The sequence below is a fragment of the Herpailurus yagouaroundi genome, unplaced genomic scaffold (assembly GCF_014898765.1).
Source record: "Herpailurus yagouaroundi ecotype Mexico unplaced genomic scaffold, PumYag 161, whole genome shotgun sequence".
NCBI lineage: Eukaryota > Metazoa > Chordata > Mammalia > Carnivora > Felidae > Herpailurus > Herpailurus yagouaroundi.
The window spans coordinates 20,305,123-20,325,497 of NW_024412402.1; the positions used below are offsets into that span (position 1 = coordinate 20,305,123).

A 20,375-nucleotide genomic window follows, 5' to 3' on the forward strand; every position below is an offset into this window, starting at 1 on the left:
GGTTAGAGTGGAAGAGAGCCAAAGCATAAGAGACTCTTAAAAACTGAGAACAAACTGAGGGTTGATGGGGGGTGGGAGGGAGGGGAGGGTGTATGATGGGTATTGAGGAGGGCACCTTTGGGATGAGCACTGGGGGTTGTATGGAAACCAATTTGACAATAAACTTCATATATTGAAAAAAAAAAAAAAAGAAAAGAGACTGAGAATCCTGTCTCAGGTAGAACTGTAGAGAACACTGTTTTGAAGTATTTTTCTCTACTAAACAGTAAAAGTAGTCTGCCTAAAAATTTAAAATTCCTATGAGAATTCTTAATCTTCTGTGAAGAAACAAGCTTCAAAAGCATATTACCTTTACCTGAATACTATAAGCAAATATGATTTGATGTATGCTTGGGGGGCAGAGGTGGGGAAATACTAAATAAGCTTTTTCCCCCCTAATTTTTATATATAGGTCCTAACCCTAAAAGATACTTTAAGGAAAATATTACAAATAAATTCTGAGGCCCAGCAAATTTTTCTTTTTCTTTTACTGCGGGCAGAGTATGGAGAAGGGCAAAGAAAGGTGAAGGGACTATAATACAAGTAGGAGATGTAAATCTGATTACTTCCTCTTCCCTCCAAAATCTTTCAGTCTTTGTTTTTGTTTTCCTTTAAAAATTTTATATAACATTAAAAACTTCCAAGCTAAGTATTCTGTACAATCTACCTAGATTAAATCACCCCAATAAAAACAAGTTTCCATTTTGATTTTCACCCCCTGTAACACTGCTTTATTCATTAAATAATCCACATATTTATATAGCACTATAAATATACTATTAAGTAATGAGAAATGCTGTTTAAAATAGCTTTGATGGTCACAATCATTGATAAAATATACATTCCCTTCATTTATTAGTTTCCAGCTAATCACATCATTTGTGTGAGTTCTTTAAACCTGTTATTTTCATCATTGTGTTCATTAATAAGCTATATCCCTACTATATAGTTATAAAAACAAATAATGACAAAGATTAATGGAACAAATAGTTCTTTGAAATTATCTAAAATATTGATGTATCTTTGTGAAATGATCAATAAAGAAATAAGAATATTTTAAAACTCAAAACCACCTAAAATTAAGAATGCATACATATCATGTCAATAAATGGCAACAGCAGCAAAACAAGCTATGTGCTTGACTACAAGAGAAAACCTGTTTCTTTAAGCAGTTGATAAAATCATCACCCTGATGAAAAAGTGTACTCACCTGGTTTTGGCACTGAGTTGGTCACTGACTGGGGAACTTTCTGATTAATTAACTCCACGCAGTGTCCAGGAAAGAGACCCACCTAAGGAAGAAAAGCAGCAGAGAGAGGATTCTAAACCAGAGAGCAGACCAGTGTGTGAACAGTGCCAATTCAATTCCAGTAATATACTCCACAGTCCCTCCCAAAGGATTCTATTATTCCAAGACTCTAAATCACAGATGATACCAATTACACAAACAAATAATAAAACAATCTGTTGCTATGTGTGTACAGGGTTGTGTTTTATTCGTCCAAATATCTAAGTCTGCTTTTTTAGTTTTAGCTTTTAATTTACCAAACTTTTTTTTTACACCATTCAAATATGCAGTCTGAAACCAAGCTAAGCATGCAGTACCTATAACTTTTACCTCTTAATAACTTACTTTGCTGAAATTTCAACCTAGTTGTGTTGGTATCTCCACAGCCAACTTTTATATTTGTCTCCTCTATAATTAAAAAAAATCAACACTAAACCACATTCAAATTTTTTTGTGAATTTTCTGCTCATTTCTCCCACAGGTTTCATGAAAAATGACAGGACTAAAATAAATTGGTGAAACAACACTCATTTCACATCCTGCTGTTGTGAAAGAGCTAGTAGTGTGTGAATACGTGGGAAAGCAAAAGAGAAGAAAACAACCAAACTCAGCAGTAGTGACAGACTCTGGCTTTGACAAACACACCACTTTGACCTAATCGCAGAACTGCTCACGGTGTTAGATACAGAATCCTAAGAAGTTATATTAGGAAAATACTGAGATCACCCACAGACCACCCAGATCACACAGAGATACTGGATAGCCAAAAGAATAAATACAAAGATAAATAGCTTGGAAACAAAAGTAAAAAGAAGATCTTTGCCAATATTTATAGATGTTTCCTTAGATAGGAATATAATCAGGCTACCATGCAACAGATGTTAAAGCTGAACATGAAAACTACATCACTTTTACATCCCTCTGTTGACAGACTCGGGAAGAATGGAATGGTCTTCCAAGAGTTATGACTCATCATGAAGTTCTGAGCTGTATAACTTCCATCTGTGTGGGATTATTTTCACATATGCATTTGCTGCATTCTTATTTCGATTTCTGGATCAATATTCCATGGTAATTCTTAAGAGTATGAAGATGTAACCAGTTATCATGAGTTGAAAAGGGGTTTTTAACAAGTTATCAGTTTTGTTTAAAAGCTCTCTGATTTGGGGATTCTTAAAGTCCCTATGCATTGCCTTCTAAAACAATGCTTTGTTTGTTTTACTGGTGAAATTTCATACAATATTTTATTCAACTTCCTATTTAGCCAAACAAGTAGAAATTCTTCCAAGATCGATTAGAACCAGATAAGACTCACCTTGAAAAACCCTTCTCATTCTTTCTTACATAAATCCATTAGGAGAGGTTAACAGTGCAGCCTCAAAGGTAAGAGTGCTTGGGTTCAATTCTAGGTCTGCTTACAAGATCAGGTTCGCAACCTAGCCTCTGTTTCAGTTTCTTCATCTAAACAATGTAATAGTACCTAGCTCCTAAGTGTTGTTATGAGAACTAAATGGATCAGCATAAGCAAAATGCATATAGTTAGCACCCATTAAATGTCAGTATCCAATATGTTGGTTACCAGAAGACCGTGAAGGCTCCAGCTCCTCCATTAAATGGATGACACATAATACTTATCACCTTCTGCACATACAGACTTAAGTTTGTTTCCTGCCTATGAAATATCATTCTTTCCATAAAATTAGAATTCATTTCAACTTATAAGCATTTTCTGCAATTTTCTAGAGAGAAAAGACCAGGATCTAAATAAACTTGGCCCACCTACTTACTAGGCTGTGATCTGGAGCAAATTAGTTAACATCTGTTTTAGTTTCTTAATTTGTGAAAATGGGGATAACAGGAGTGCCTGGGTGACTCAGTCTGTTGAGTGTCCAACTTCAGCTTGGGTCATAATCTCAGGGTCGTGAGATTGAGCCCCGCAGCAGGTTCCACACTAAGTGTGCAGACTGCTTAAGATTCTCTCTCTCTCTCTCTCTCTCTCTCTCTCTCTCTCTGTCCCACCCTCTCCCCTGCTCACACATGCTCTCTCTGCAACATAAAAAAAAAAATTAATAAAAAACAGGATAATATTAGCTACCACAATAATTGGTATGAAAGCACCTAGCCGAGTTTCTAAACATAAATATCTTTCAGCAAATAAAAACTAGTTTTTTGTCACTTCCTAACAAAAACTGAACAAAGTTTAATGAACTTCTTTGGGGAACTATATAATATATATCAGTTACATTCGTACCTTTTAAATTTGTCTCCATGCATTAGCTTTAAATATATGAGTGAGCATGCTACTGTGTGCTATGTAAAGGTCCATGGTATGTTCCTTTACTGCCTATCTCCAATCCCTGCTCACTTGTCTCCCTTTAAAATAAAGTATATTACCATCAGCTAAATTATATATTCAGTGCCCACACTCCTTGCATGCACGTGTAGCCACAGCACGTGTAAATACAGCTCTATTACCACTATTCTGTTTCCTTGCTCCTGTTTTGAATCCAGGTATCAAGATTGGATCTGTAGTGGCCATCATTTGACCTTAAAAGAAAAGCCAAGAGAATCTTAAGAGATTTCTGCTTAGCATCAGTTAGCTGCTAACTCAACAGCCATCAGTCACTTTTTCTGTTCACTTTTCTGTTTCTTGAAACCAAAAGCATTCCTAGTTAATAAGTCTTTTAATTAGAAGAGTTGACTCTATAAATTTGTGAAAGGCAAATAGATTCTATTTTCCTATTATAAAATTTCCATCATAAAAAATGAAGTTGTGTTCTATTGAAAATATACACAATAACGTAACCTTAAGAAAGAATGTAAGTAAAACTAAAAATATACTTAATGAACATTCACTTTTCTGATTCATACTGAAACTAATATTTTACCAAATATCAACAATTCTGGCAAACTCAAAATGTCAAATGTTAAAAGCGACTGGAACTCTGATAATATGATTTATGTATGAACTATGTCATCCTGTGTCATAGATTATTCTTTCTGCAGCAGTGACAATTTCTAAAGCTCTAATTTATAGGACTGAGATGGGTGAGGAAAATTGGGTATATTGGGAGGGGCCAAGATGAGTTTCAACTCCAGGAATAAGAAGGAAGAGAGAGAAAAGACCAATCTATCTAGAGATAGTCCCCCCACCTTATCCACAGTTTTGCTTTGTTTCAGTTACCCGCAGTAAACCATGGTCTGGAAGCAGATGATTCTCCTTCTCACGACATCACAATGCCTATGTAATTCACGTCACTTCATCTCATCACATAGGCATTTATCATCTCACATCATCACAAGGAGGAGTACAGTACAATAAGATATTTGGAGAGCGAGACAGACCACATTCCCATAACTTTTAGTATACTTTTAGAACTGTTTTATTTTATTATTTTTGTCAATATCTTACTGTGCCTAACTTACAAATTAAACTTTGCCATAGATACATATATATGTATAGGAAAAACCTAGTATTTACAGGGTTCAGTACTATCCATAGTTTCAGGCATTCTCTGGGGGAAAAGGGAGGACTACTGTATATCCCAAAGTGTACTGATAAAGTTAAACAACTGGCTCTCCAAGAGGAAGGGTCTTGATTTATAGTGTTTGCCAGAGTCCATGGCTGGTGTCAAGACCCGGCGTGTGTCAAGCTACCAACAAGACGCAACCAAACGCAATTGCAAAGAGATGCATAGTAGCCTGTTAGGTCGTATTTATACCACACAGAACACTAGGCAGAAATACCCTCAAGAGCATAGGTAACAGTAAAATATAGTGAAATAATTATAAAGTTTTAAGTATTTATTACCTTTGTTTTTAATACAATTCATTTAACTAAAAATTCATAGGCTTTAATTTTTAAAAGCAGCTGTGTTTCACAGTTGTACCACCAAATTCCTAAAAATTTCATGACTTGCTCTGGCTCACCACTAATCTATACCTACACACTGGGTCCTGTGCCTGTCATAACCCTAATAGCTCCTGGGAATAGGTTTCAGGCAGCTTGACCAATACATGGCTTCCTCTCCAACTGCAAGTGAATAAGGAACGACCTAAATGCAACAGACTGCAATCTGAATCTTCTGACCTTCTTCTACATTGAGGATGGGCTCACACAGTAAAGGAAATAGGTTTGGTGACAAAAGTCAATGTACTGAAAAAAATATTCTGGTACAACTTAGAGAGAATGTTGGATAAGAAACTACTGTCTTAAAATAAGGCTGGAGCTTTGGTAACAGTGAGAATAGAATGAAATCACTGCTTACCAATGGAGCCTAATCCTAACTATAGTCTCTCTGAGGCAACTAATCAAAATCTAACAGGAATTTCAACACAACAATGTGCTTATCACTGATTTTTTTAAAAAAAATCCTATTCTAATGGTTGATTTATGTAATTAATGGCTAGTGAAAGTTTAGGACTTAGCATAACAAAATATTTTTTTGTATTAAGCATAGTGAATGAAGTCATGCTCTTACTTCCAGAGATATACCACAGATTTTTTCATCAATGTAACTATGTGGCCTCAGAGAGTTTCTAATTTTTCATTTTCAGACTACAACTTCCTATCTTCCCAGGTCTCTAGTGTTCATATATTCCATGACAAGAGAAGTTCAAATTCAGAGATACTGCACCCCCTTCCTCCCTATATTTCCCCATTAGGGTACCATCTCCCCTTCCAATCATTTGTTTTTACTACTCAGTATGAATCTGTGATTGATCATTTGAACTTTAAAATATATCAGTATTTGGGGCGCCTGGGTGGCTCAGTCAGTTGAGCGTCTGACTTCGGCTCAGGTCTTGGTCTCACAGCTCTGTGAGTTCGAGCCCCACATTGGGCTCTATGGTGACGGCTCGGAGCCTGGAGCCTGCTTCAGATTCTGTGCCTCCCTCTCTCTCTGACCCTTCCCCGCTCACACTCGGTCTCTCTCTCTCTCTCTCAAAAATAAATAAAATCATTTAAAAAGTTTATTTAAAAATTTAATAAATAAAAAGTATACCTTTATTTCTTTTATATGTGAAAAATACTGACTTCTTTGAAATTGTTTGTAGGTATTGTTTGTATATTTCATTTCAGAAATCACATGGAAGGATTTTAGAAAGTATTTATTATAATGAGGGGGTGTAAGTTTGAGGAGTTTAAGAACTACTGCTCTAAACCATTTTGTTAATAATTTCCATGAAATTGAACGTTTAAATATCATTTGGTAGGACATATTCTGATGCTATAAATTATCAAAAGGCGGGGTGCCTGGGTGGCGCAGTCGGTTAAGCGTCCGACTTCAGCCAGGTCACGATCTCGCAGTCCGTGAGTTCGAGCCCCGCGTCGGGCTCTGGGCTGATGGCTCAGAGCCTGGAGCCTGTTTCTGATTCTGTGTCTCCCTCTCTCTCTGCCCCTCCCCCGTTCATGCTCTATCTCTCTCTGTCCCAAAAATAAATAAACGTTGAAAAAAAAATTAAAAAAAAAAATTATCAAAAGGCTATGAAGAAACAAATTTATGGTATCAATGGCAGTTGCACTAATAAGAAAAATAAAAATAGGAACAATACAGAAGATAATTTAAGAAAATTTACATATTTTTATGATCCAAGGGGGAAAAATGCAAAATTGGAACTCACCAAGCTTGTGAACTGGTCCTGACTATACCATTATGTACTGTCTTGGTGAATCAGAATCAGCACAATTTATCTAAATTTTTTGTCTCTAGATTTCTGTAATTTTTAAATGACAAGGTTAGGACGAGACGACCCACTATCATTTTTTCTACAAGGAGACAAGTAGAAGCCACTACCAGTTCGTTAAATTACTTTTATGATCTATTCGTTGCCCAGAATACCTAGGATTTGATCTAAGCTTGGACATGAAACAGCAGAATAACAATGGGCAAGTTGTTTAAACCCACATGCTTTAGTTCTGTCATCAGCAAGAGATGATAATAGTACCTTCTTCACAGAGTTATAAGAACTAGAGATTAATGGAAAGCACTTAGTACAGCACATTTAAGAAGTACTTTATTTGTAGTATAATATATTCCCTCTTTACTTGAAATTATTTAACATTACCAATGAAAATTTATAGTATGTGATTTCCTGAAACTTAACTAGAGAGGAAATGTTGTGCCTCATTTAATAGTGAGTAATGAAAAGGCGTAGCTTTGGATGCCATATATAAATAATACGATCTTTTTGTAAAGGAACAGGTAAACTTCGCCCCTCTGTTAAACTAGTATGGGGGACAATGTTCCCAAATATCTTCCTTTAGAATAAAGAATACTTTTTTGAAAATAAGTTACCTAGAACCATATTAAACTCCTGAGCTAAGGGACCTTTTTATTGTCCATGAATTGCTTCTCTGATATTTGTACACAAAAACACTAACATGACATTTGGGGTAACTATGAAAAATAAAACAGCTGATCCTTTACCATGTTGTAGAGAGCTAAGAGAATGCAAGCTGTATAAAATTCTGTCTATCTCTAAGTGGTATTCTGTCCATTAGGTTAACTATGTCCCAAATGTGTTTTAAGGAAGATTTCCTGGGGGGTAAAGAGAGTATTTGCTAAACTGTGTTTAATTTCTTCTTTTATCTGTGCACAGGATAAACAACGGGAGGCCACTTGGGGATTCTCACATTTTGTGCTGAATAACTATCTGAAGAACTTGGTAAAATTCAGATTCCTGTTCCCATTCCCCAAGATTCTGATTGGTAATACCTCACTTTAACATGTTTCTCAAGTCATTCTGATGCGAGCTACTCCCAGATAAAACTCTGAGAAACTGCCTAAACAAATACTTCTCAAAGATATTGACATTTTGTATTTGTGTTATGTCTTTTACCTAAGAAAAAAGGCTCCCCAGATACCTCACCTCTTATTTCCAAGAAAACTCCACAGCCAGGCACAAAAGCTGATGCCATTTAGTTTTTAAAATAAGGGAAAAAAAATAGTTGTGTTGGGTTTTTTTTTTTTTTTTTGCTTTTGTTTAAGTACATTCTATGATGAAACACTTCAGAAAACAAAGGTAAAAGATGATACACTTTAGGAAACAAAGTAAAAACAGATTTCAGAATTTCTATAGTTAATATAATTTCACACTTCCTACTCGGAGAAGTTTAAGAAAAGAAACAGAGTCACGGTATAATTTAAACACATGGGTGAACTAATCCTTCTGTTCCCACAGCTAAATTATGGTCTAAAACAATACATGGACCAGAACTTGGAAAAATGCTCAACTTTATCAACCACTGGCTGAGTAGCAGCTTACCTACTACATACAGCACACAGTGAGCACTGTTTCTGGGCAACACCTGAACCAGAATCACATAGATAAAAATATGGTCTTACACCTCATCCCACCATCACCGAAACAGAATTTTTGGGCTTCGGTCCTGGGACTTTATATTTTAACAAGTTCCCCCAGTGATTTTCAAGTACACTAAGGTTTGAAAATCAGTGGTGAAGGAAACGTAGAAGCAATTACTGGTAATAGAAGAATGAAGAGAGCAGCGTAACACCCTTAAGTATATTAATAAATCCTATAACTTGGACTTTATTTGCAAATTATGACAACAATTTAATATGACCACGCACCTATTAAAATGGCTAAAATCCAAAAAAACCTGAGAACCATCAAATGTTAGTGAGAATGCTGAGAACAGCATCACCTGCTGGTAGGAATGCGGAATGGGACAACCACTTTGAAAGACAGTTGGTGGCTTCTTACAGAGCTAAACACAGGCTTACCATATGATCCAGCAACTGCACTCCTTCATATTTACCCAAAGGAGCTGAGGTCTTATATCCACACAAAAACCTGCACATGGATGTTTATAGCAGCTTTATTAATAACTGCCAAAAACTGGAAACGGCCAAGATGTCCTGTAATAATTGAACGGAAAAATAAACTCTGGCACATCCATAACAATGAATATTAGTGACAGAAAAGGAATTCTCGAACCACGGAAACACACAGAAGAACTTTAAAGGCACACTGCTAAGTGACAGAAGCCAGTCTGACTACATACTGTATGACTCCAACTGTATGATATTTTGAAAAAGGCAAAACTGTGGAGACAGTAAATGATTAGTAGTTCTCAGGGGTTATGAGGAGAGAAGGATAAAAAGGTAGAGCACAAGGGTTAGGGCAGTGAAACTACTCTGTATGAAGCTGTAATGTTCATACATGTAATTAGGCATTCACTAAAACGCACAGAACTATACATCACAAAGAGTGAACCTTAGTGTAAACAATGGGCTACGGTTAATAATAATGTACGAAATTTGGTTCATTAATTAGAACAAAACAGCAAGCCCCCAAATTATTTTAATCATTGTGGGGCAGGATGTGAAACTGACATTCTGTATTATATACGTCCAAATATTCTGTATCCATGTGATTCTGGCCCAGGATCTAATGATCCTCAGACAACTCTTTTAGAAACAGTACTTATTCTATGCTATCTGTAATCTTTGCAAATCAGCTGGTGGTCAGCAAAGATCAGCATTTTGCCAATGCTATACAATGAATTTGTAAAGCAAGACATTAATAATAGGAGAAGCTGTGTATGTGTCTGTGTGGGGGCGGTGGAAGGGATTATATGAAACTCTATACTACCTGCTCAATTATTCTGTAAATCTGTACTAAAAATGAGGTCTAATTATTCTCTTAATAATAAAGTCACAACCCAGCAATGCACAGCATCAGTTCACAGCAATACACAGGAAAGGCTTCCATACTGATGCCTGTACCTTGTCATGCCTTGAGAGCTGGCCAGAAAGGAGACAACAAACACACGTGACTGTAACAAAAGAAAAGCAGAATCCATGTAACAAGGCATGAACACTTCAAGTTGAGCAGACACGCAAGTGGAGATGCACAGGGCCTGCATACTGACAGCACACTTCCAGAAAGCTTTCCAGCAGTGCTCAGAGCATGATACTACAGAGTTGGCATCCATCCTGGGAAGCAGTGGCCCACATCCTTGTTCCCCTTTACTGTCTCTTCTGGGAACAGTCATCTCTAAATGGCCTTGATCCCCAGGAAAACTACTAGAACCCACCTCAAGGTCAAGCTCAGCCCCTACACATTATTAGTGCAGGCTTCCTGCCTTGGTGGCTCCTCCCCGCATGGTCCACTGACAAAGCCCAGCTTACAATGTCCATCTGTATGTCCAGGATCAGTCAAGTTAGCTAACTGAGGTGCTGGCCGTTTCAGTCTGATCTGTCTGCCCCGCTGGACATCCCACCCTCAGAAGAAACACACAAGACTCTGCATTCCAAAGTCACATTGTCCAGGAAAACTTCCTAGAACTCCCAGGGAATCTTGCTGGGCTCTGAACCTACCATGCATCTAAGAGACCCTGAGGGGAGCACTGAGGTCATACCAGACATGCTCCCTGGGGCATAAGGCCCCAGGGTGCCTGACTTAAACTAAGTTTAAGGGTGCCCCTTAAACTAACGAGGGCAGCTCCATTGTTGCCTTTTCTCACACTCAGGTGTAAGACTCTAATTAACAATTCCATGGAGTTAAAATATATACATGTAGAGCGCCTGGGTGGCTCAGTGGTTAAGTGTCCGACTTTTGGGTTTCGGCTCAGGTCATGATCTTACAGTTCTTGAGTTCAAGCCCTGCATTGGGCTCTGCGCTGAAAGTGCAGGAGCCTGCTTGGGATTTCTCTCTCCCTCTCTCTCTGCCCCTCCCCAGCTTGCTCTCTTTCTCTCTCAAAATAAATTAAAAAATAAACAAACATAAAATACATACATGGGAAAACCAATGGGCTAAGCCATTATTCCGGTTCTTTCAAACTTAAAAATCAGCGATCTCATCTATGATTATCATATTCATGGAATAAATTCTAATTATCTTCCTCTCTCAACAAAATATTTGAGTAAGGAAGGGCGTATGTTTGCCATTTAAAAATACCTAACAAGGGTAGAGAACATCACAAATAGCTTGAAGAGGAGTTTTTTCCTAGATACAATATATTAATCATCACATAAAAACAACACATGGTAACAGAAATGTTTCCACCAGTAAAACCTATAGGCTTTACAGTCCTTAGTTGGTTCATCTTTACAGCATTTTTTGCTGGCTGGGAAGGAAAGATGTTCTTTTTCATAGGGCTGAAAACTGAGGTGGATGAAGTTAATAATGAGACTTAAATGCAGAAATCCTACTTAGTGCTCCTCAGGCAATGGGATGGGGCAGACGTGAATTTGAGACCCTACTCCATCGCTTACAATTAGGTATCTTGGCTGTTTATTAAGCCTCTCATATTGTTTCCCCTCCATAAAAGGAGTTAATAGCTTTGTGAAGATTAAAGAAAATATTGTGTATAAAGTGCCCAGCAATACTTTGCACATAATAGATGCTCAATACATGCCTCCCCATTCAACTTCCCCCTGCAATAAGCCATGAGGCATTCTTACAAATGGACGCGTGTTTAGGAACAGCAAAGAAGAGTGGATTGTGTGGATTATTTCCTTACAGTACTGGGCTCATTTTATAAATGAAGTTTTGACAGTGACATTTAAAAACAGCCCTGGTTTTATAGGCGACCCCCCACAATGCCCACAATCAACTCCCCTTTTCAAATGTATATCCTAACATGATCTAAACAGAAATGACTGCCCTTCCAAGACTAATTAGGATGAAAAAAATTTTCAGTACTATATAAAAAACCTTTCACTATCATTTACAAATAAACCCTTTAAGTTTAAAAATCTGTTTTTATTTTAAATAATTTGTTTGGCAATAAGCTAATTTTAACAATTGTTAATTTATATACTAATTTTTAAATGAATAATCTGTTTAGGCTAGAAATTAATTTATGTGACTCTAAATAAAAGAGTTAGGAAGAGGGTGCCTGGGTGGCTCAGTCAGTGTCCGACTCATGATTTCAGTTCAGGTCATGATCTCACAGTTCATAAGTTAGAGCCCAATGTCGGGCTCTGTGCTGACAGTGAGGAGCCTGCTTGGGATTTTCTCTTTCCCTCTCTCTCTACCCCTTCCCCTACTCATGCTCTCTCTCTCCCTCTCTCTCAAAAATAAATATTTATTTTTTTAAAGTTAGGAATCTATACCTAGCACAAAGTCAGATCTTGTCACATGAAACTTGTCACATGAAGACTTGTCACATGAAAGAAGGAGAAACCTGCTACCATTTTTACAATAATAGAAATAAAATGTTGAGAAGGACTAGAAGGATTATAAGTGGAACTTTCCAATTAAGAATAAACTAAAGTACAAAGAAAGCAAATGACTTGTCTAAGATTATAAGAAAGGTAGCCATACCAAGAAAACAATATAACTGCCATTTAAAATCCAAATTTATTTTTTTATCATCTTTTAGAGCCTAATGTTTATATATAGCTCATTTCCATGAACATGAAAAACTGACCCCTCAATAGAAAAAAGGATACCCCAGTCTTTTATTTAGTTTTATATTTAATCAAAAGCAACAATTATGCATAGCAATTAAGATAAATGACCCCAATTATTTTGTGATATAATATGGATATGATTTTTCTAGTCTTAATCATCAAATTAAATTGCCATGGATACTTTTATAATAAAGGAATCAATAAAATTAAATTTGTAAAAAAAACAATTAAAACTTAAAAATCAATATTTTTTGAGTGAAAAGTATGCATCAGGTCTGTTCTATGTACTTTACAAATTTTATCCTCACAACCTTTCATCTTTACTATAGTCTATCTTATGAAACAAAAAATAGTCCTACTATCCCCATTTTACACAGTTCACGAGCTGGAGTCCTGAATCAGGCTCTGCCCTAACAGCCTGCTTGGCATTCTCTCTTTTTCCCTCTGTCTCTGCTCCTCCCCTGCTTGGGCTCTCTCTCTTAAAATAAGAACAAATAAACCAAAAAAAAAAAAAAAATGTGTGAGGGGTGCCTGGGTGGCTTAGTAGGTTAAGGGTCCAACTTTGGCTCAGGTCATGATCTCATGAGGGTTCGAGCCCCTCTGCTGACAACTCAGAGCCTGGAGCCTGCTTCAGATTCTGTGTCTCCCTTGCTCTCTGCCCCTCCCCGACTTGTGCTCTGTCTCTCTACGTCTCTCAAAAATAAATAAAGGTTAAAAAAAAAATTTTTTTTAAATACATGTGAATCCTGATTCCAAATCAATATTAAAAGCAAGGCAGAGTCAGGGGGTGCCTGGGTGACTCAGTCGGTTAAGCCAGACATCTGACTTCAGCTCAAGTCATGATCTCACGGTTTGTGAGTTCGAGCCCCAGGTCGGGCTCTGTGCTGACAGCTCAGAGCCTGGAGCCTGCTTTGGATTCTGTGTCTCCCTCTCTGTCTGCCCCTCCCCTGCTCACACACTCTCTCTCTCTCAAAAAAAAACATTAAAAAAAATTTTTTTTAAAAGCAAGGCAGAATCACAGGCAGAATCTAAAAGTGGTACTCAGACCTGTGATTCTGTTCCTACTATGTTCCTACTGTTTCCATTTAAAGAAGAAGGAGATAAAACAACCACAAGAGTAACTAGAAAAGGAAATCCAAGTCTAATATCATCTATATTTTTCTACCTCCTCTGACAAGGTCCACTGCCAGTACATGCTGCAAAGAGAAATAATTACTAAAGAATAAAGAAAAACTGTTTTGTTTTGTCTTGTTTTTTACTCCTTCACACCTTATTTGTTGCCTACCTGAAATCCATGCTTGCCTCTCCACCATGTGCTTAACACTTTCGGGGGCATGTCAATAACAGAAACAATGTCTCCCACCTACAAGAAAAAATTTTAAGTGAAATATTTTTAGTCAAATTTTAAACCCATTATTATGTCTAGAATTTAAATGTGAACCGTAACAAAAAGTTAAGTTCCACTCTCATTCTGTGGCTAATTATTTCTGGAAAAATGTAACACTTTCTTCTGTAAAGAATTTAATAATCTTAATGATCGGTAAAGAAAAGGTCTAAAAAAGGTAAGTGGTTAACCTACGTGTAGTAACTTCAGAAAGTCAGACTTACAGCATAGGGTTTTTGAATGTCAGGTTTCACACCATCACCACCACTTCCGTTAAAATAGTCACTACTGTTACTAAAAGTAAAAGTGATCAGATCACCTACAAGGGATAGTTTAAAACACTCATACTTAGAACCACCATAAATTTTATTCATAGACATTTAGTGAGCATTGACCATGTGTCAGGTACTGTGCTGAGTACATATCTTACTAAATCATATATCAAAGGCCTAAGATATCTACAATTACTTGGTTATTCTTAGTAAGTATAAAATTTGACAAACTAATGAGTTTATACAAACTTTTACAAAATTATAAATATAAAATCATAATAATAGTTCTTAATAATGTATTTAATGGAAATCACATTCTTCAATCAAAATAAGTGGTGATCTCTGTAACAAAACATAGTTAAGTGCTTCACAGCAATATTACTGTGGTATACATATTGCTTTTAAGAATTTTTCTTTGTAGGGGTGCCTGGGTGGCTCAGTCAGTGAAGCGTCCAACTTCAGCTCAGGTCATGATCTCACAGTCCATGAATTCGAGCCCCATGTCGGGCTCTGTGCTTACAGCTCAGAGCCTGGAGCCTGTTTCAGATTCTGTGTCTCCCTCTCTCTCTGACCCTCTCCCACTCATACTCTGTCTCTGTCTCAAAAAAAAAAAAAAATTAAAATTTTTTTTAAATAAAAAAGAATTTTTCTTTGTGTATTTACAACTAATTTTCACATCATGAAAGAATCAACTTCACAAAGCTGTATTTGCTCACAGGCATGGCATCTTTTAAGGCATACATTCCTCTGTGTATGGAACCTAAAAATCTATACTGTGTTTCTTAAACTGAATAACTGTAAGCAGTTTTTTGTCTCTCATCATCCAGTATTAGAGGAAGAAACTTAATTCCCCTCCTTTTGCATCTGATTGCAAGCAATGTTCATTTCACTTTTCATCTGTTCTTTACCTCAATCTTTGAACAAACAATGAGAAGAAGGTATCACTGGGTATCATATTTAGGTACTAAAAACACAAAACAAAAAGATTGAGACCTGGCTTTCAAGAAGGTCATGGAGACAGACAGGAGAACAATTATGACTGAGTGTAATAAATGAAAGGTCAGATATAAGCCATGAGAACAGTTCAGAATAACATTCAATCCAGGCTCTTTGGGGATAGGTATTTGCATGGAGTAGGAAGAAGATCAAGGATGACTTCCTAGAAGAAATGGGAGACACTTAAGCTGAATTTTCAAGGATGAGTACAGTCGTTAAATAAAAACAGATGGCATCCTAGGCTGAAAGACAATAGAGTATGGGGAAAGGGCCTGAGCTGACAAAGTCTTTAGTCATTTACCTCTAAAGTCAATTCATCAGGGGCCCGAGCAGTGTACCTCTTGATAACGTGGGCAGCACCAACAGCAGGAGTGTTAATGGATGATTCCTCATGAACTAGAAGATGATTTCCCTTATTATCAATCTACGACAAAGAAAATGAACTATGAGATAAAGACAGGGGACCTGTAAAAGTTTCTCTATCTATAAAAGTGTTCAATTTGATTTAGAGAAACCATAACCCAAAGAATCTTAAAAAAAAAACAAAACAAAACACCTAATATTTACTGAGTACTTATTATATGCCAGTCATTGTGCTGTGCATATAACATATGATTCAGTGTAATCCTCATAAATCTAAAAGGTACTCAGCATGATTATCAACACTTAAAGATGAAGATGCTTGGGGCGCCTAGGTGGCTCAGTCCCTTAAGCAACCGACTTCGGCTCAGGTCACGATCTCACAGTTCATGGGTTTGAGCCACCCATCAGGCTCTGCGCTGACAGCTCAGAGTCTGGAGCCTGCTTCAGATTCTGTGTCTCCCTCTCTTTGTGCCCCTACCCTGCTTGCACTCTGTCTCTCTTTCTCTCTCTCAAAAATAAACAAACATTAAAAAAAAACCTAAAGATGAAGATGCTAAAGCTAAAAGAGCTTATGTAATTTATGAGAAATTAAATACAGTAAAACCTTTGTTTGTGTGCATAATTCGTTCTGGAAACATGCTTGTAATCCAAAGTGAATTACTTGTATATCAAAGTAATCACTTGTGTATCAAAGCAAATTTCAAGGACCACTGGCTCAGTTGTAATCACATGACGTTCGGCGTCACGTACTACTCATATTGCAAGACATTGCTCCTTTAGCAAGTTAAAATACATTAGAAATGTTTGGTCATCTTGTGAAACACTCTCAGAACAAGTTACTTGTAATCTGAGGTTTCACTGTAATTTTCCAAGATCACACAGCCAATAATGGAAAAACCAATATCTCAATGCAAGTTGGCCTGGTGCTAAATTCCATATTCTACTTCCCATTCTGACTTTCCAATTTCCACTGGAAGGAGAGAATAAATCTGCAAATTAAGGAGAAATACTTAACATATTTTCTGAATACTGTGTAATACTCAATACTTAAACTGGACTCTTTAAAAGGTTAATTATCTGTCATTCATAAATAATTGAAAAATATTTTCAATTACTAAGTCAATTAAATATATATATCTTGCTAAATGTACACTTAATTAATACATTAAACACCAAAATAAGACATGTCACTGCAATTCCCAAGATATATTAAAATTAGTTTCTTGGATTCTTAAAGAAAGATTTGAGATAAAAAAATTACTTAGCATAAGACATATCTATCCTCCCAAAAGATGAGCATTAATTCTATTTCTTTGATTCCTGAAACTTAATAGCTATAGAAATTAAATTAACATTAAATTTCTTCAGTAGACAATTCAAAAATAAATTTTGATATGAAGTGAATTAGAAAATACCTCCATCCAAGTAAGGGCAGGTCCACAATTGATCTTGTTGCCAGCAATAGCTGAAAGGCGGGAGAGGTAAGCCATAAGCATCTGAGTGATGGACTAAAGAGAAAGAGAAGATTCAGTGGTAACTCCAAGTCAAGATACTGCACTCCCTGTCCAAGTAACTGGTATAAATTAGTTGTTTCTGGGGCAAAAATTCTGTAGATTTTTAGGCATTTTAATAGTTACAGAGGATTCTTCACAGAGGCTTAAGAGTTCCGTGAAGTGTAACCATCGGCACTTACATAGAAATCCCCTGTCTTGTGAAGAACTTGAACTGCTAGTTCCTCATCATCAGGGGGTCATACTATTATATAGCTTCTAATTTTATTGCTGTCTCTATCTCATACTGAAAATGTAAAAAAACAATCACAGCAGAGACATACTTGGCTTTTCTGCCAGCTTCCCCCTGGCTACTCTGAAACTCTCCAAGACCTGCTGTAAGCTTCCAGGCATGCAGCTGCGGCAGGACAGCCATGTTCATATGTGATCCCACACCACGGGTCCGTGGATTGGTCCAGAAATGGGACCAAACACTAGCTGGCCTAACAAGAGTTACTGCAGGAATTAGGAATTAAGTTGAAAATTTTTAATTCATTCTAGCAGCTGTCTTAAAAAAAGAGATTAAAAACCTGGGGCCTTTTAGTAGTGGCCATGTTCTGAGACAGCTTGAGAAAGAGAAATGGAACAAAGAGACAGAGATGGGAAACAGACAGACTTCTAGATTTTCGGTGATACAAAAGAAGCTGTGGTTTTAGAATATTCCTGAGACCCTGTTCCTGTGTCAGTTCTTGCATGACTGATGATGCCTCTACTTTGTCCTACCTACTTAGTTGCCTTGGAATTAATTACAGATTTGAAATGGCTTCCCATCAGGACTTGAAAGATATCTGCACTGTTTTCAAGCTGCTGTTGAGTCTACTGTCAATACAATTCTTGTTCTTGTTTTTTTTTTTAAAGCATGTTTTTTTGTTCTATGGAAGCTTTTGGTGTTCTCTGTTTTGGCTATTGAAATTTCACTACACTGTTTCTAGATGCATGTCTTTTCAGTCATTATATTTAGTACTTACTGGGCCCATGTGATCTGAAACATGGCTTTCTTTAGCTTTAGGGCATTTTCTTATATTAACTTTTAGTTACTTCCATCTCCGGTATCCTGCTAGAACTCCTAGGAGAGGGAAGTAGGAACTTCAGGATCTTTTCTCCACGATTCCCACTGTTCTCACGCAACTTTTTATCTTTCATTCCCTTCTGGGGCTGTATTATTATAAAGTTTGCTCTCCCAGCTCACTAATGCTCTCTTCATCTGTGTCCATTCTGCACACAGTCCAGCTCTTCAGGTTTGCTATAACTAAAATTAATTTAAATAAGTACATGCTCATTTCTAAGATCTCTGATTTTTTATTTTTCTAAAAATACGTTCTCATTCCATGACTGTGATTGCCTCCTGTCTCTCTGAGGATAGTAACCATGCTTCTGAAAGCCCTCTGTTTGCTCTTCTCAATTATTTTATTTATTTGGTTTTTACGATTAAGATTTCTAGTTGATCTGTCTTCTTCAATCCTCTTGTACCTGTTTGTATGCTGTATTTGCTCACCCCCATAAATCTTATCCTATCTACTTTCAAAGATTCCTCACATTGTGATCTCATGGTTGTGAGACCGAGCCCTGCGTCAGGCTCTGTGCTAGGCATGGAGCCTTCTTAGGATTCTCTCTCTCCCTCTCCCTCCCTCTCAAAAAAATAAAAAATAAAGAAGATTCCTCATAACTTTGATGGTTTTTATATTCTGATGTTATAAAGAATCTTTTCCCATTTAATTTTTAAAAAATCTTTTATATTTTTACTAGAAATTTGGCAGGAGTAAAGATAAGGGCACAGATATGGCATGCCATCATAAGCTATGCCTTTCTTTAATTATTAGTGAGGTCAACATTTTTCCATGTTTTTGCCTCCATATTTTATATTCTCTTTGAAGAATGGTCTCATATATGTAGCCCATTATATATTATGAATCTTTTTAATAAAATTACACACCAAACCTACTTTAATTCTAAACATTCTACATAGCACTACAACTTTTTCAGTTATGAAATAATTAAATAATCCCAAGAATCATCCTGAGTGTTCGATATAAGCTTTTATTTAGTATATAGGCAACACTTTCTGCTAATTTATATACAGCGATTAAGGCTGCAAAGAACTAAATGCTTACCTCTGGACTATCCTTCAGAGCATCAGAACGGGGAAGCTCTGAGAGTTGGGAGAATCGTCGGTCATAAATACATAAATGAAGATGTTTATCTAGTACCCGAAAATCTTCATAACTTCTTTTAACAATCCAACTTTTACCCTATGGGTAAGAAAAAAAAGACACTTATAATCTGCCTCTTAGAAAATGCTTATGAATCAGGCCTTATTCTATAATGGCATTATGAGATTTTATATTTTCTAGTGAAAAACTTCTATCAACTTGTTAGTAAATAGGTAAATACTCAAACTCCAAAACAATCTAATGAGTTACACTACATCAAAAGGTCAATAATGAAAATAAGATAAAACTCTCCACTCTCTCTACTGCTCATCAAAGTCCACTGGCTCTCTGGGAGCAGTAACTCCTACATGATAAGACAGCATGTGGCCTTAAACCCACAAAAAGAACCATAAAATAATTTGGGGTGGGAGAATATAATAAAAAATTAAAGAAAAATAAAACCAAGTTATTGATAGGTATCACCAACATTTTCTATGACTAAGACTGGAAAATCAAAACCACTAAAGTCCTCATCAATACACATTCAATATGCAAATATTATCTAGAACTCATTATTCTTCCCAACATCTCAGGCTTTCTTCCTTGCCTTGCCCAATCTCACAAGCTCATCAAAAATGAAAATCCGGGGTGCCTGGTTGGCTCAGTAGGTTGAACATCCAATTCTTTATTTCGACTCAAGTCATGATCCCAGGGGTGTGAAATCAAGCTCCACATTGGGCTCCGTGCTGAGCATGGAACTTGCTCTCTCTGACTTCCTCTTTCTCTCAATCTTTCCCTCTGCCTCTCTCCCACACTTGCTCTCACTCTCTAAAATAAATTAAAAAAAACAAACAAACAATGAAAATCTACTCCCAGAGCGTATTTATTATTACATTCTACCTCCTAATTTTCTCTTGACTCTATCACCTCCCCTAGCCCAAGCTTTAGT

The 20,375-nt window shown here is 36.7% G+C and overlaps 1 protein-coding gene across 5 annotated transcripts in view; it reads right to left on the reverse strand.

Moving 5' to 3' along the window:
* The window catches only part of ARHGAP32 (Rho GTPase activating protein 32), a 309,577-nt gene that overhangs the window by 75,399 nt on the left and 213,803 nt on the right, over positions 1-20,375 (reverse strand). For all 5 annotated transcript variants that reach the window (XM_040483524.1, XM_040483526.1, XM_040483527.1 and 2 more), the window contains 5 exons: positions 19,388-19,525; positions 17,142-17,234; positions 15,665-15,787; positions 13,997-14,074; positions 1,250-1,331 (listed from right to left, as the gene is read on the reverse strand). In XM_040483524.1, coding sequence (XP_040339458.1) covers positions 1,250-1,331; positions 13,997-14,074; positions 15,665-15,787; positions 17,142-17,234; positions 19,388-19,525 — 514 coding nt within the window. The remainder of the gene's footprint in view (positions 1-1,249; positions 1,332-13,996; positions 14,075-15,664; positions 15,788-17,141; positions 17,235-19,387; positions 19,526-20,375) is intronic.